The sequence below is a fragment of the Bos indicus genome, chromosome 5, assembly GCF_029378745.1.
Source record: "Bos indicus isolate NIAB-ARS_2022 breed Sahiwal x Tharparkar chromosome 5, NIAB-ARS_B.indTharparkar_mat_pri_1.0, whole genome shotgun sequence".
NCBI classification, from domain to species: Eukaryota; Metazoa; Chordata; class Mammalia; order Artiodactyla; family Bovidae; genus Bos; species Bos indicus.
In genome coordinates, this window is record NC_091764.1 from 106804251 (window position 1) to 106820710 (window position 16460).

The 16460-nt window shown below is 52.0% G+C and overlaps 1 protein-coding gene across 5 annotated transcripts in view; it reads left to right on the top strand.

Annotated features, from left to right (window-relative positions):
* The window catches only part of CRACR2A (calcium release activated channel regulator 2A), a 162213-nt gene that overhangs the window by 128231 nt on the left and 17522 nt on the right, over nt 1–16460 (top strand). For all 5 annotated transcript variants that reach the window (XM_019961686.2, XM_070790280.1, XM_070790281.1 and 2 more), the window contains 3 exons: nt 3304–3436; nt 9504–9585; nt 9696–9810. In XM_019961686.2, the coding sequence (XP_019817245.2) occupies nt 3304–3436; nt 9504–9585; nt 9696–9810 (330 nt within the window). The remainder of the gene's footprint in view (nt 1–3303; nt 3437–9503; nt 9586–9695; nt 9811–16460) is intronic.

Here is a 16460-nt window from a genome sequence, read left to right on the forward strand (position 1 = left end):
GAATGTTATGGTGCATTTAAGAATCGTATTTTCAAAAAAGCTTTAGTGACTCAGAAAACTATTCTTAATCTATTAGTATATGGTTCTTGGGTTGGGAAGATCCCCTGGAGAAGGAAATGGCAACCCACTCCAGTATTCTTGCCTGGAGAATCCCATGGTTGGAGGAGCCTGGTGGGGTATAGTCCATGGGGTTGCAAAGAGTTGGACACAACTGAACATGCATACAATAATATATGAAAAATATAAAATTATGTATAAATTTAAATTTATACATAGTAGTGTAAATAAATTATATATAATAGGTCCAACCTCTCTCAAGAAACACATATTGATTCATCAAATGTGAAAAGGGAATGTAGAAAAACGCCTGGAAGAAATGCATCAATTTAAGAATAGTGGCCGTTACAGGGTGGTGGGATAAATGACGAATAATTATTATTTTTCTCTCAACTAAGTTTCCTGGTTTTAAAACTTAGTTTGTAATACATTTATTTTTTTAGAGCTTTAAAAAAAGAGTGGCCTTGACGAGAATGAGAACAGAGCCCCTAACTTGCTAGTGGGAGATCGTTTCTCATTGTCGTGGGCGGGTGGATTGTTCCCCAGGTTAAGGGCTGATAGTGGACCCTGGGAGGGTTCGCCACTCATGTGAGATGGATCCTGCTGAGCCACCCTGTGAGGTGGCCTCAGCTGAGCCATCACCATGTTGGTGGTATCCTGTCTGGAAAAGAAGTGCTCTGCTAGGGTGGGGGCGGGGCTGGGGAGAGCGCAGAGCAAGGTCAGCCCCCACCTCCGTGGCCTGGAGCATCTCCTTCCAGCCTCGGTTTCATGTTCCTTGTTGTCACGGGCCTGGGACACTGTGGCCGCACGGAGCTTTAATCTCAAACAAATGACGCGTGGAGACCCCAGGCTGGCAGAGAGTGGTGCTTGTGTAGGAATAAAGAACATGGGGCTGGGACAGTGTTTCTGAGCATGGGTTTCTTTTCTCTTTTTTAAAGATGAGTTCAAATTCCTGTAATTGACCTTGAATTCCCTCCTAAGTATGGCATGGAATTGATTTCTCCCCAAAAGGCTATTAATGGCTTTTCTCTGAAACTGCTAAGACCAGCTGCGGCTCCATTACAGTATTTGTCCATGAGAAGAGCTAACTCCCCCAGATCCACTTCTAAATGGATTCTAAAGAGCCTGCTCACTCAGCCAGCAGTACCGGGCAGAGCCTGAGAGCAGGGTTTGGGCATGCGGGTGGCTCTCTGGACTTCACGACCCTTGGCTTCCCACCCCATCCCCCTTGTCCTGGAGCAAGTCCATTTCCTACTGGCTGGAGCATTGCAAAGTAACGCGCTGGCCAGCTCCAGGTCCCTCCCCCTGCTGGGCAGAGAAGGGGCAGTGTGACCGTGTTTTGGAAAGTTCTGCCCATAGCCTGGCATCTCAGGATTTGCCACACTACTGATGGAGATTGTCTTGCCACAATTGAATAAAAACAATAAGGCCATAAATTCACCTCAGTTCAGTTAGTTCAGTCACTCAGTCGTGTCCGACTCTTTGTGACCCCATGGACTGCAGCAGGCCAGCCCTCCCTGTCCATCGCCAACTCCTGGAGTTTATTCAAACTCATGTCCATCGAGTCGGTGATGCCATCCAACCATCTCATCCTCTGTCATCCCCTTCTCCTCCTGCCTTCAATCTTTCCCAACATCAGGTGTTTCAAATGAGCCCTTCCGAAGAACACCTAGGACTGATCTTTAGGATGAATTGGTTGGATCTCCTTGCAGTCCAAGGGACTCTCAAGAGTCTTCTCTAACACCACAGTTCAAAAGCATCAATTCTTCAGTGCTCAGATTTCTTTATAGTCCAACTCGCACATCCATACATGACTACTGGAAAAATTATGGCTTCGACTAGACAGACCTTTGTTGGTCATAAATTAAACTACATTAATTTAACAGAATGTTATAGCACTGTTAAAAGTCACACTTTCAGGACTTCCCTGGTGGCTCAGTAAGGAAGAATCCACCTGCCAGTGCAGGGAACATGGATTTGATCCCTGGTCCAGAAATATTCCAAATGCCATGGGACAACTAAGCCCATGGGCCATAACTAGAGCCTGTGCTCCAGAGCCTGGGAGCTGCAACTGCTGAGGCCATGTGCTGCCATCACCAAAGCTGTGCTCCCTGGAGCCCATGCTCTGCATCAAGAGAAGCCACTGCAGTGAGAAGCCCATGCAACACAAGTACAGAGTAACCCCCGCTTGCCACAACTAGAGAAAAGCCCTCACAGCAATGAAGACCCAGCCCAGCCGAAACAAAAATTCATTAATTTAAAATAATTTTTAAAAATCACACTTTCAAAAAACTTTGGCAATTCAGAAAACTATTCATAATTTAATAATATATTAAAAATAAAAAATTACATATAAATTTAAATGTATGTATAATAATATAAACAAATTACATATAATATCTCAAATCGCTCTCAAGAATCACCTATTGCTTCATCTATATAGAAAAAAAAAAACTGAAAGAAATCCATCAAAATAGAAACAGTGGTCATTTCAGGGTGGTGGGATGAATGATGAATAATTATTTTCCTCTCTACTAAGTTTCCTAATTTTTAAAATGAGTATCACTTTTAATTTTTAAAGCTTTTTTTTTAATGAGTGTGGATTTCTTTTTTTATTTCGAGGGCAGATGGGGCCCCTAGATGAAGCTGGTGAGGTGGGATGGCAGGGTAGTGTGCAGGAAGGGAGGCTCATCCTCCATCCAGTCTAGGTTTCCAGTGATGGGGCAGAAATAAGAGGCCTGACCCCTGTCTGGGATCATTCTGCCCCCAAGATATAGCTAAGCCTTCTTTTTCTATCTCCCCATCTCCCTGCCAACACCCCACCTTGTCCTTCCTAATCACCCCCCACAGAAAACCTCCAGCTCCTTCTTAAGGCCCAGCCCAAAGCCCCCTGCACCCCAAGACCCTTGACTTCCTGACCGTGCTCCCTGGACACTTGGAGCATCATGCTGTGACTCTGTAAACATGGCCTCCTTCCCTCCACCACAAACCCAGCCCAGCACAGGGTCTGCGGCCCAGCACATGGTCATCACTGGTGCTGGAAGGCATGTCTCTCTTCCCACATCTGATGCTGGAAGGAGCCCCAGTGCCCTGAACCTGAAGCTTCCTGCATCCGAGGCCGAGCAGCCTCCCTTGCTGGTTGCTGGTGTCTCTCTGGATGCTGTAGGGATGGGTGAGGGGTGGGGGTGGCAAGTGTGGGGACTGGTGACCATGCCAGTGGTTGACCCAACTATCTGCCTTCTGCAGGAGGAAGGCTTCCCATCCACCCCAGACCGGCTCTTCAAGATCGTGTTTGTGGGCAACTCCTCCGTGGGGAAGACGTCTTTCCTGGGCCGGTTCTGTGATGGCAGGTTCTCCCCAGGCTCGGCGGCCACTGTGGGTGAGTTTTCCACCTGAGGCTGGACCCCAGCCCACCTCTGGAAAGGGGTGGCTGTGAGAAGGGGGCCCAGGGAGGGACTTGGAGCCCTGTGGGAAGAGCCAAGGGCTGGGCTGGTAGGTGAGGACCATGTCTGCCCAGTGCTCGACGAGGGTGCAACCATAAATGCTTCCTACGCCCGGCCTGAAGGGGACTTGAACTTGGCAAAGATGAACTGCTGGCCCTTGGTTGCCTTTCGGAACCCGTCTCTCTTGGATCATGCCTTCCCCATTTTCTGTGTGTGTGTGTGTGTGTATGTGTATGTGTGTGTGTGTGCACGCACTTGTGTAGATGGGCAGGGGACAGGACAGTGCTCTGGTGGCTTCTTTTACCTGTCAGGTGTCCCCATCCTACATCCCAGGCCTGCTGGTGACAGCTGGAGTCTGTTGTGGATGCTCTTTAAGCTCAGCTATTAGCTGATCAGATCTTTATCTGCTCCCATCACTATCTGGGTAATTCTGTGTTTAGGTGGGCTTCCCGGGTGGCTCCATGGTAGAGAATCCACCTACCAATGCAGAAGATGCATGGGTTCGATCTCTGGGTCAGGAAGACCCTCTGGAATAAGAAATGGCAACCTATTCCAGCGTTCTTGCCTGGGAATTCCCATGGACAGAGGAGCCTGGCAGGCTACAGTCCAGGGGATCGCGAAGAGTCAGACACGACTGAGTGACCGAGCACAAATCTGTATTTAGGTAGAGGCCTTGGCCCCTTCTCCCAGAGTTGCTCCTTGCCTTGGGATATGTGGCAGAACCCAAGGGCATATCGACCTTTTAGCTTCTCCCAAATTCAGTCACTCACCAAAAAAATAAATGAATCCATGGAGTGTCTTCGATGTGCCATTTAACCTTGCTGATAAGAAAGTGAAGTGAAAAATGTTAGCTGACCAGTCACGTCTGACTCTTTGTGACGCCCATGGACTGTAGCCCAACAGGCTTCTCTGTCCATGGAATTTTCCAGGCAAGAACAGTGTTGCATTACCTTCCACTGTACAACAAAGTGAATCAGCTGTATATATACTTACATCCCTTCCTCTTGAGCCTCCCTCCCACCCCCCACCATCCCACCTCTGTGGGTCATCACGGAGCACTAGGCTGAGCTCCCTGTGTTACATAGCAGCTTCCCTCTAACTATCTGTTTTACACACGGTCATGTCTGTATGTCAAGGCTACTCTCCCAGTTCATCCCACCCTCCCCTTGCCTTTCTGTGCCCACACGTCTGTTCTCTATTCCTGCCCCGAAAATAGGTTCATCAGTACCTGTTTTCTAGATTCTATATATATGTATTAATATGTGATATTTGTTTTTCTCTTTCTGACTTACTTCACTCTGTATGACTGACTCCAGATCCATCCACATCTCTACGAATGACCCAATTTCATTCCTTTTTATGGTGGGGAATATTCTTTATCCATTCATCTGTCGATGGACGTCTAGGTTGCTTCCACGTCCTGGCTATTGTAGATAGTGCTGCGATGAGCACTGGGGTATGTGGGTCTTTTTGCCTCATGGTTTTCTGAGGGTATATGCCCAGGAGTGGGATTGCCGGATCATATGATAGTTCTGTTTTAGCTTTTTAAGGCCTCTCCTTCCTGTTCTCTACGGTGCCTGCATCAATTTGCATCCCCACCTAATAGTTACCATATCCATCTGTCTTCCCAACAACCCTGAAAAGGCAAGCACTGCTATCAGCCCAACGCAGGACCAGGACCCTGAGGCCCAGAGAGGCCCAGAGGCCCGTCCTCGTTCTCATCAGCTGGCTGGTGCTCCCACTGCCCGCCCCCAGCACCCTTGCTGTTCCAGCCCACGGTCTCCCTAACAACATGGAGTTGTGTGCTCAGCACCCAGTTTCTGCCACAGGAGGCGGGTGGCATAGGCAGGGCAGTCTGCTGAGGTCCAGGGGGGCATCAGAAATCCTGGACCTTTACCCCAGCTCTGCCACTGGCCAGCCATGTGACTCCGGAGGTATTTCTTCTTTGCCCTCCAGTTTTCCTCACCTGAAAATAATGAGAGATTTGAACGAAGCCACCCAAGATTGCTTCCAAGCCCAGTACCCTGTCCAAACCACCCTTGACCCCTGGTGGTCTTACAAGCTGGCCCTCCGAGATAAACTTTCCTGCCCCAGAGACCTGCTTTGGGAGACTCCAAGGTCTCCTCCAGGATAACCTAAATGGGCCCTTCTTTCCAATTTTCCTCCTACGGATGGGTCTCTCCTGCAGGCTGCAGGCACCCCGTTCCTATGGCTGAGCCTTTGCAGATTCCAAATCTGGGGGCCCCTCTTGCCCCACTTCTGCCCCATTTCACCTGGAGACTCAGAGCCTCCCAAAGGGAAGAATCGGGACTCTGACAGGAAGACACCCAGAAGACCCTGCCGTGGGCAGCTGGAGATGGACAGCTGGGAGTGACCCTGGGTGCCGAGTGTGGTGACCCTGGGAGTGACCTCTATGGAGCTGGACTGGCCCTCCCTGGAGCATTCCATGGGGTGACTGCAGAACTACCCCCGAAGTCACGCCTCGGGCATCAGCCTGTGGGAGCAGAGGGGAGATGCTTCACCCCCCAGGGCAGCCCCCACGCCATGGGCATGTTGCCCTTCCTGTTGGAAGAATCAGAGAATCGGGGTCTGCTCACACCTCCAACCAGTGTCTCCAAGATGGAGAACTCTGAGAATATCAGACTAATTTGCACTTTCCAGGAGGCCAATTACGGAAACACCGACAATTTAGGATGGGGAAAAATATCAGTTTCCAAATCTAGAACACCCTTCCTCTCACTGTGCAAGGGGAGCCCAGAGCATCAGCTGGAATCCGCGTCCCTGGCACATGCGTCTGGGAGCCGATGTCACGCCAGCTGCCTGGAAGATGCTCCCTTTAAAGATACAGGCAAGGCATCGAGTCCTGGGCTCCGGGGGCTCCAGCAGGCTGAGTCCCATAGGCTCAACAGCCCTGGACCCTCAGCACAGACCTACAGGGACACGGCAGTGCTCGCAAGCCCTCCTCCTTCCCCGAAGAGACTTCCTGATCGCCCAGCCCCTCGTGAGCACATGACTTGTCCTTGCCCGTTGGCTTGTGCAGGATCTGGGTTCTACAATGCAGCAGTGTGTCTTGGGGTGCCCTGCCTCCCCCACCATATGTCCCTTCAAAAGCGGGTGCGTGGGTCCTGTGAGTGCCCTGGAAATGTCAAATGATGCTTCCTGTAGAATTCTGGAACTCGTGTTGTCAAGGAGAAGAGAGGCTGTTGGAGGCAAAGGCTCTGAACCCAGGACTCTGAGTCCAGGGCTCTCCCTGAGGCCTCACCTTGGTTCACAGGCTCCTGCTTTAAACCACGGGCAGTGCCCCAAGGTGCTCCTTCCAAAAGCTTTCCCTGGCAGGATGCCCTTTGACCTCTCCTGGGCACCAGTCAGTTTCCATCCATCTCCTCATGTGCACAGAGAAATTCTGGGAGCTTGTGTCCATGACATCGCTGGCTCTCCCCATTCCCAAGCCCGTGTGCTCGGACTGACTGCTTAGAAAGGTGAAGGCCGCCCTTCCTGGGGTCCATCGCCCAGCTCTGACCTGCACATCCTACCACACATACACTCCACGGTGAGGGGCCCTGGGGTCCAGTCCTCATTCAGGAACCACTTAGGTTGCAGTCTGGGGGTCACCTGTGAGAGTTCACCGAATGCTGCAGCAGGACGTAAAGGTCATGGACACCCAACTTCCCCCACACCCCCATCATGCCTCACCTTACAGACGGGGAAAGTGAAGTTCCCCAAGTGGGGTGACATCAAGTCCTCAAGGTCACATGGCTGCTCGGAGGCAGGAACACAGGGTCTGGGCTCCTGGATCGTTGGAACCGGTGCAGGGGTCTCAGAAACCCCTCTGGTCCCATGTCCTTCTGTGAGGCCCTTTCTGCTGTACACTGATGCCCCGTGTCCTCCCAGCCCCACACTCCCCTCGGGCTTGTTCATCCTCTTCCCAGCCTGCAGGCGAGGCTGCAGGGAGGAGTGCCCTGTGGGCCAGCAGGGACTCCCCAAGCTCCTGGTCCACGTGCCCCCTACAAGACAAGCTCCCCAGCTCCAGCAGAGCGGTCATCGGTGAGGTCAAGGGACCCAGCCGGCCCTCCATCACCTTTCCACCAAACACAAGGCTCATCCTTGGGTCCTCAGGGCCTTCAGACCAGGCCCCGGAGGTATCGGCTGTGGTTGGCTTTCTCCTGAGCTGTTATCAGATGGCAGGCAGCTACTCTGTCTCCCGGAGCACCCGTGGGGGAAGCCCGTTCGCTTGAGCCAAGGAGATACCCTTGGGTCTGGTTCCCACCTGTTCTGATGGGAGCACTGAGTCCTGGACTCTCTGGGTGAAATGAAGCTACTGGGTGCCCCATGCCCAGGGTGCTGCTGTGAAGAGGGGAACGAGTCTCAGAACTGGGTTTACAACTCAGTGAGGCTGCTGACCAGCTCAGGCAAAGAGGATGTCCTGCTTCTTCAGCCTTCCATGGTGGGGAGGGGATGGAGGTGTGTGCATGCGCATGTATGGTGCCTGTGTGTATGCAGATGGCAACCCTCACGTGGATGTCACAGGGGAGCTCCATGAGGAGGGAGGGCTGTCACATGGGAACTGGAATGCCAAGCCTTCTACCTTTGGGACCCGTCCCTCTGTTCCTCACCCAGATGCGGGCACCCTCTTTCTGACCCTCTTCTGGGAACCCAGGGTGTCTGCGGTCCTGCTGACATCCTAGGAACTGACGACCCTCCCATCTCTCCTGCCCTGCCTGGACCCTCATGCCCCTTTGCCTGGACATTGTGGCAGGGATGCCCTTTTCTGTCACCTGCCTCTTATCTGCCTGTCCATCTGTCTGTCTCTCTCTGGCCAGCTGCTGCTAACTGTTCCTCCCTGGGCCCTCCAGAGTAAGGACCCCAGAAGCTGGGCCTTTTTGAAGGTGGAGGAGGTTTCTCACTGGTTTCAAGAACTGATGCCTTAAGAGGGAAAAGTGTTTTAACTGGTTGAACATCTGTGAATACCCTTACAGGATGTGGAGTAGAGGAATGTTTGTTATCAAAGAACCTGCATTTAGGTCCTCTGTCTGAAGTCTGCTGTGGGGCACATGGTGTGTCTCCCTGCCCCGTGGCCTCTCTCTGGGGTCTATGACTCCAGGGGTCGGGGGGCGGTCACAGCCTCAGAAGGATGATTACAAGGGGCTTGATGGCTGGGACTGGGACTTCCCTGGTGGCTTAGACGGTTAAGAATCTGCCTGCCAATGCGGAAGATCGAGGTTTGATCCTTGGATCCGGATGATTCCCCTGGAGAAGGGAATGGCAATCCACTCCAGTATTCTTGCCTGGAGAATCCCACAGACAGAGGAGCCTGGTGGTCTATAGTCCATCAGGTCGCAAAGAGTCAGACACAACTGAATGACTAACACTTTCACTGGTGGCTGGGATTAGGAACTCTGGACCCAACTCTAGGGGGAATGTTGCCTCTGATTCCTTCCCCAGCCCCTTATTCTCTCTGCCCCAGCCACCCCCGCCCCCGCCACTGTCAAGCGCTCCCCTCTTTCTGCTTTCCCCTCCCTTCACCTATCTTTGTATCACTCATGGGAGTCTGAACATGTGATCCATCCCCCCAAGCATATCTGAATTTTATTATAGAAATTTTGTAAAGGATTTCAGGGGGAAAGAAGAAAAGGAGAAAGGGAGGAGGGAGGAATCTGAGGACAGTCTTTCTGTCTCCTCATCTTGACAATGAGGGAATCAATTCATGAATGATAATTTTTCCCCTTAGTAGATTGCTTTTCCATATATGAGCTCATCTGATCCCTAAAGAGGGACACTGCGGTGAGGGGCCTGCGGTTCAGAGAGGTTCAGTGGTTGGATCGAGGTCCCACAGCTGGTCAGTGGCTGAGACAGGACCAGAGCCCAGGTCCCCGGGCTCGTTGCCCAGTGCTCAGTCCATGCCCACATCACCGATCAGGAGCTGTAGCGGGGAGGGCTGTCCCTGGGGCTGACGGGTGGGGGCGCGTCTTCTGGATTGGGCGTGATGCTCGGCTCCACCCACAGGCATCGATTACCGCGTGAAGACGGTGCGAGTGGACGACTCGCGGGTGGCCGTGCAGCTGTGGGACACGGCGGGGCAGGAGAGGTGAGGAGCCACCCCCGCCCCGCCCCGGGGTAACCCCGCCTGCCCTCTCCCCGCGGGGGTGAGGTCTGGCGGCCGAGGAGGCCGCACACCTGACCAGGAGCTTCGCACAGGTATCGCTGCATCACCCAGCAGTTCTTCCGAAAAGCGGACGGCGTCGTGGTCATGTACGACCTCACAGCCAGACAGTCCTTCCTGGACGTGCGGCAGTGGCTGAGCAGCGTGGAGGTGAGTGGCTGGCCTCCCGGGAGGACACCTGACTCAGACCCCACCTTTTCCCAGAACAAACCGGTTCAGGCATCCGTGCGTCCGTCCACCCAAGTGTCCGGCATCAGGCTGGTTACTGGGGACCCATAGGTGAACCTGAGAGGTGTGATCAGACTCTGCCCTTGTGAGGGGGTGCTGGGAAAGGAACCCAGGTAAAATATAGATGAAGCCAGTAATGCGGACCTTGAGACTGTGAAAAGTGGGATTAGGAGTCGGGGAGGGAGTGCCAAGTGTCGAGGGAGCACGATTTTCCAGGATGTTTAAATAGAGTCATCAGGGCCTCTTCCCACCGCCTGCGTTTTTCCAGCTCCAGGGGGCGTCGGGTCTGCTCAGTGTTTGGTGGTCTCATCACAGCCCTTCACACAAAGGGAGGCTCATCTGCAATGTGAGGGTCCCAGGCTGTCCCGAGTCACCCTGGGCAGGGTCCTCGAGAGATGGGACTCCTCCTTGAATTCTGGATTCTCTCTAAGACTCTGCTTTCCCGAGTTGTCCTTCCAACATACTGCTCTGTGGGCCCTTGGTGCTCCCGACCACCTCAAGCTGTCCTCAGCCACCTGAATGCAGACGTCCCAAGGCCAAGGGCTTGTGCCAAGTCACTTGTTTTCTTTTACAGCCCTGCCCACCCCAGTCCTTTCACATACAGACAAATAGGAGGTCCCACTCCTTTCACCAGCAGGACCCATGCTTTGTTTATTTGTTCTGAGCTCTAACAGGCATTATTCTGGGGCCTGGGGGCTCCAGGAGCGGATTAAAGGGACAGTTTTCCTCTCTTTGCGGAGCTCATGCTCGACCGTCTCTTCAAGCCCACAGGCCTTGCTCAGCTCCTAACCTGCTCATCAGACTGTCCACTGCTGTTCAGGAAGGAGCTGCCACCCTCCACAAATCTTTGCCTTTGTGACCAGGGCTTGGCAGAGGCTCCTCTGTGCTCAACAGATGTTGGACACAAGTGTGGATGCTGTGTCTCCGTGCAGGCAGGATGCTGGTGTTGTTCATTTCGTTATGTCTCAGCCCTGACACCCATACTGCCTCGAACCCAAAATGTGTTCCTTTTGGAGTTTGGACTTGGATGGGGCACTGCTTTCTCTCCTGTTCTTCCGCTGCTTTGGCGTCACCAAGGAAAATGAGGAACAGGGATGGAAGTGAGATTCCAGGGTTTCTCAGAAGTTTGCCCGATACAAATTATTTTTCAAAATGATTGTGTCTAAAACACGATAGAGAAAATGTATGTTTTGAAATGTAGCGAGTGGCCCTACACAGAGCTGATGGTAGAGGCAGATGGTGGGGTGGTATGAAAGTGCATCCTCTTTAAAATTTGTGATTTACAACCTGATTTTTGATGGCATCAGCAGATTTTATCTTCCTCACAGAGGTAAAGCACCAGGAGAGATTTTAGGGCTTACCTATCCTGGTGGTTTTCAAACTTTCCTCCTTGGAGCCCGGCAATCAGGCTGACATTTCCCATGGCCAGAGATGGTCAGGGAAGGGTGGTGGTCACAAGTCTGGACCCTCTACCCCCCACCTCAGAGTCCTTCTATATTGTTAAATTTTTTTCTTTAGATTGCTTTATTTATTTTTATTTTAGTTTTTGGCCATGCCACACAGCATGAAGGATCTTAGTTCCTCGAACAGGGATTGAACCTGTGTCTCCTGCATTTGAAATTCAGTCTGAACCATTGGACCGCCAGGGAATTCCCCGTCTTTCAGTTTTGTGCATTGGAGTCTTGACTATGATCTTGTTAGGCAAGATGGTTTCCCTTTGAAAACCACAGATGTAATATAGCCATCTGGTTCTCAAATGATGAAACTGAGGTCAGGACCTCTTCATGGTCACCCGTTCTTTCCCCAGCCACAGACGTTTAATTGTACCCCACATCAAAATTTTGATAAACACACAGCGGGGTTTCTGCGCTTACCAAACTGGAAGATGTGGGACTTTCAGATTCCGGGCAGGGGGCTGACTGTACTACACCTTTTTAAGTAAGGGACTTGAGCATCCACGTGGGTTTTGGTGCCCTCAGAGATCCTGGCGCCAATTCCTTGCAGTTACAGAGCAAGTTCTGGGAAGAAGTAATGCAGGTAGTCTGGAATTAGCAAGGATGGATGGAGAGAAATTTACAGAAGTGTGCTCTCTGCATTAGTAGGAGCTGGGGTTTCTAAGGCCCCTGTTTTGCAGAGAGCCTGGGATTTAGCCAGGAGGTGGCACATCAGATTGAATTTGGAGGTGGTGGTAGAGGTAAAGAAATGTCAGAGTGGCTGATGCCGGGAAAGACTGACGACAAAAGGAGAAGGAGGCAGCAGGTGATGAGACAGTTAGATAACATCACCAACTCAATGGACATGAATCTGAGCAAACTCCAGGAGATAGTGAAGGACAGAGGAGCCTGGCATGCTGTTGTCCATGGGGTCGCAGAGAGTGAGACACGACTCAGTGATTGAATGACAACAACATCGTCACAGCATGAAGGCTGAGTTCAGTCATTCTGCACAAAGCTGGGTGGAGCACTGTGTGATTAGCCTGTTCCTGCCCGGGGTAGGGCTGGATAGCATCACCTGTGTGCACCCCAACAGAGCCCCCCACGGAAGCAAAGCTGAAATGGCAGATCCATCTGTGGCTAACTCAGAATTACCCATGTGTGGACGGGCCTTCTCTGTGTAATTTGTGGTTTGCATTCTCCTGCTTTAGCTTTGAGCAGAAGGTACAGGTAACTTGAAAAGATGATTCCAAACCTGAATGAACGCGAAGATTACTTATGGAGCTTTCAACCAAAATAGACACCAGGGCCTTCTCTCCTGGAGAGAATGATCCAGAACCTGGAAATCTGAACAACAACAACAGCAAAGGTCCCCCAGGTGCTTTTGATCCTCAGCCGCCGTGGTTTCCAGCCTAAACCAGTGGCTCCTCAAACTCTAATGTGCATAAATAGTCTCCTGGAGACAGGGTTAAAATACGGATCCTGGGTCAGCAGGTGTGGGCTGGGGCCCCAGATTCTGCATTTCTAGCAAGTTCTAACGAGCCAGTGCTGCTGGGCCAGGGACCCCACTTTGAGAAGCAAGATTCTAAATCCTTCTCAAAGATGTTTGTGCTCCTTTAGCAAAAATTTGAGGGGCGTGACCCGCGTGCTCAGCGTGTCCCAGGCACTCTGGAGGGCCCAATTTGGTGGCCCTGGATTTCATGGGCAGGTGCCAGAGGCTGTGTCAGGTGGCGGGGGTGTGTTGAGGACGTGGAACGGTGGCATTGGAAATGCAATTGATCTCAAGGTTCTTGAAAAGCTACGTTGTTCTGCCTTGGCAACCAGCCACCAGAGACGTCAGGTGATGGATGGAAACTTGACACCTACTCGGATTGGAGAGGGACTGAACACAAGCAGCATTGGCGCTGGTGGCGCAGCTCCAACTTCCATGGCGCTCCGCCAGCCCGCACCCCCGCCCGGAGGAGGGAGGGTGGAGCGGGAGCTTTAAGAACAGCCTTTGGGTTCGGAAGCCTTATTGTTAAGTGAACGGTGGCCAGCTGTTCCCAGCACCCCATCCCCCCTCAACCTGAAAGCTGTACCAGAGGAAAGGGCTGAGATTATACACGGCAAAGCCTGGCTCCTGGACGAGGTTGCCTGGGGCGGGAACAGCTGCTGGGGAGGAGTGCAGTTCCCTGACCTCCACTTGGACCTTGTCACCGTCTCAACTCAGCCACCGCCTGGCTCTACAATGTGGGCCAGTCACTCAGTGAAGGAGTGGATGGGATGCTCTGGCCCTCATGTTCTACTGGGGCTGGCCCTGACTGTCTGGGGGCGCCAGGATGGAGCATATGGACTAGAGGACCCCAGTGATCCTTCCAGCCCAGAGGAAGGAGCTGGGCTGGAAGGATCTTCACCCACCCAAACGCCTTGGGTGAAGAAAAGGGGCCTCTGCCCCACCTTAAGAGGTGTTCTGGCCACCACCCAGGCCCCTTCCACCTTTACTGGCCCGCAGGCCTCCTGCAGAAGAGGCCAAAGCTGGACCCAGACACACTCTGAGGATCCTCCCACCATCTTACCTTTCTTGTGTACCTACGGGAAATCGCAGCCGTTAGACCTTCCTGCCACCTCAGCGTCCCCGACCCATCTGACCCTAATCTCTGCTGCGTGGGACTCCTTTAACCAGTCCAGTCTAGAGGAGAACCTGGACGGGATCTAAGGGCCCTGTTTTTAGACTGTGAAGCACCCTAGACGTCTGAAAACTTTGTCCCTGAATCAGGTCAAGAAAATAGGATTTGGTACAGGCCCAGTGAAAACTCTTGAGTAAGAAGATCACACCAGTCAATCCTAATCAACCCTGCACATTGACTGGAAGGACTGATGCTAAAGCTGAAGCTCCGATAGTTTTGCCACCTGATGTGAAGAGCCGACTAATTTGAAAAGACCCTGATGCTGGAAAAGATTGAGGGCAGGAGGAGAAGGGGGCAACAGAGGATGAGATGGTTGGATAGCATCACCAACTCAATGGATGTGAGTTTGAGCAAGCTCCGGGAGATTGTGAAGAACAGGGAAGCTTGGTGTGCTGCAGTTCATGGGGTCGAAAAGAGTCGGACACAACTTAGTGACCCAACAACAAGCCCAGTGGGGCTTCCCTGGTGGCTCAGTGGTAAAGAACCCACCTGCCAATACAGGAGACGTGGGTTCAATCCCTGGGTGGAAAAAATCCCCTAGAGGAGGGCATGGCAACTCACTCCAGTATTCTTGCCTGGAGAATCCCATGGACAGAGAAGCCTGGCAGGCTACAGTCCATGGTGCTACAAAGAGTCGGACATGACTTAGCGACTGAAAACAACAACACAAGCCAGATACGCTGATATTTCTCCTGAATCCAGATTGCTGGTCCCCAGTGCCCGCAGTCCTGGCATACTAACTTCTTGTTTGGATCTTTCTGTCACCCCCAGAACTCTGTCCCATTAAGCCTGTGCATCAAGAAAGTAGCATCTGAACCAAATCATGAACCAGCAAGACCAGTGAGTGAATCTGAGCTGGAATAAAACCATGGAGATTAATGTCACGTAGGCTGTTTGCCTTATAACTGAGAAATCCTGAGATGCAGAGAGAAGTGACTTGTCAGAGGATCCACAGCTGGTCAGGTGGCATAGCCAGGGCTGGAATCTAAGGTCTGCTCCTGCACTCTGCTCCTCCCTCATCACATGGCTCTGGTTACACCTGCTTCTGAGAAATAGACGTTCATCTCTTTCTGGCCCTTCCGGCTTCCACCTCAAAGCAGAATAGCCCTGCAGGTCTCCGCTCCCTTCCTGGACGACTGGCTGGCTCTCACTCTGTGATCTTTGTCGCCGGTGACAATGTATAGCACTTGGCAAAAATAGCAGCTTGATTTTTTTCCCCCATGTTCCAAGTTGAGCTCAAAGTGCTGGCAGTTTAGAACGAACTACACAAATAAATCTTGTTTTGACTCATCTTCGGGGTGGGGGGGTTGGATAAATATGGAAACCCCCAAGATATAATTTTGCAGTCATTTTTTTGTTCTTAGCATAACTGCGCGCTTTAATGTGTTAAGATTTTTTTTTCCTGCCTCTGGAGAAATACAGCACTTGCCTGGCTAAGTGCTTTTCCTTGCCTCCCAGCAAATAGGTATTAACACACACACACACACTCACACACACACACTGTCTCTCTCTCTCTCTCACACACACACATAGCTACCAACCAAATGCAACAGCTGCATGTCCTAAGCTTGCTCCAAGTTGACAGTTCCTGTAAGTTAAAGTCAGAGATGGAGAATATTTGAATTTCAACAAGTCTGTCTTCCAAGAAGTTCAAGTTTAGAGAAAAGTAACTGAATGGTGGAAGGTGGAAAGAGGCTTCTGAGGACAATGGGAGGATAGATGCCAGCACTGAAACCCACCTCCCAGCTCAGGGAGTAGAGAAGGGAGAGAGGAGGGAGTGGTCCCATGAGAGCTGCAGCAGAACTGGACAGGGCCTGGAGGGCCTGCCCAGAGACTGTGCCCAGCTGGCCACTCCTTCCCTCCAACCTGGGGTGCCCTCTTGGCTTTGTGAAAGTGAAATTGATAGTCGCTCAGTTGTATCCAACTCTTTGCGACCCCATGGATTCCAACTCACCAGGCTCCCCTGTCCACGGAATTCACCAGGCAACAATACTGGAGTGGGTTGCCATGCCCTCCTGCAGGGGATCTTCCCGACCCAGGGATCAAACCTGCGTCTCCTGCATTGCAGGCAGATTCTTTACCGTCTGAGCTGCTAGGGAAGCCCCATGTGACCTTACCAACATCTATAGAAACATCCACAGACATTGAGTGGCTGCAGACTTAGGCACCGAAGGAGGTGCTCCTCGGACTTTCAAAAGAAAGTATCACTTCATCTGATGGGTCATTAGGAACATCTTTGTTCAAGCAGTGGACGGACAGGCCGGCAGCTAGTTAGGTAGGTGAATGACATAAAGTGTAGGCAGAGGGCTCAAGTGTTGAGGTTCAAGTCAGAGAGGGCCGTGAGACCCCAGCCCAGCCCCGGCTCCTCCCATGTTGGAGACGGATCTAGGGCAGAGTGAGGACACCTGGCTGCCCATGATGGGTAGCACGGGCCGTGGCCTTACGTATGTTCTGACTTATTTTTTGCCGCATC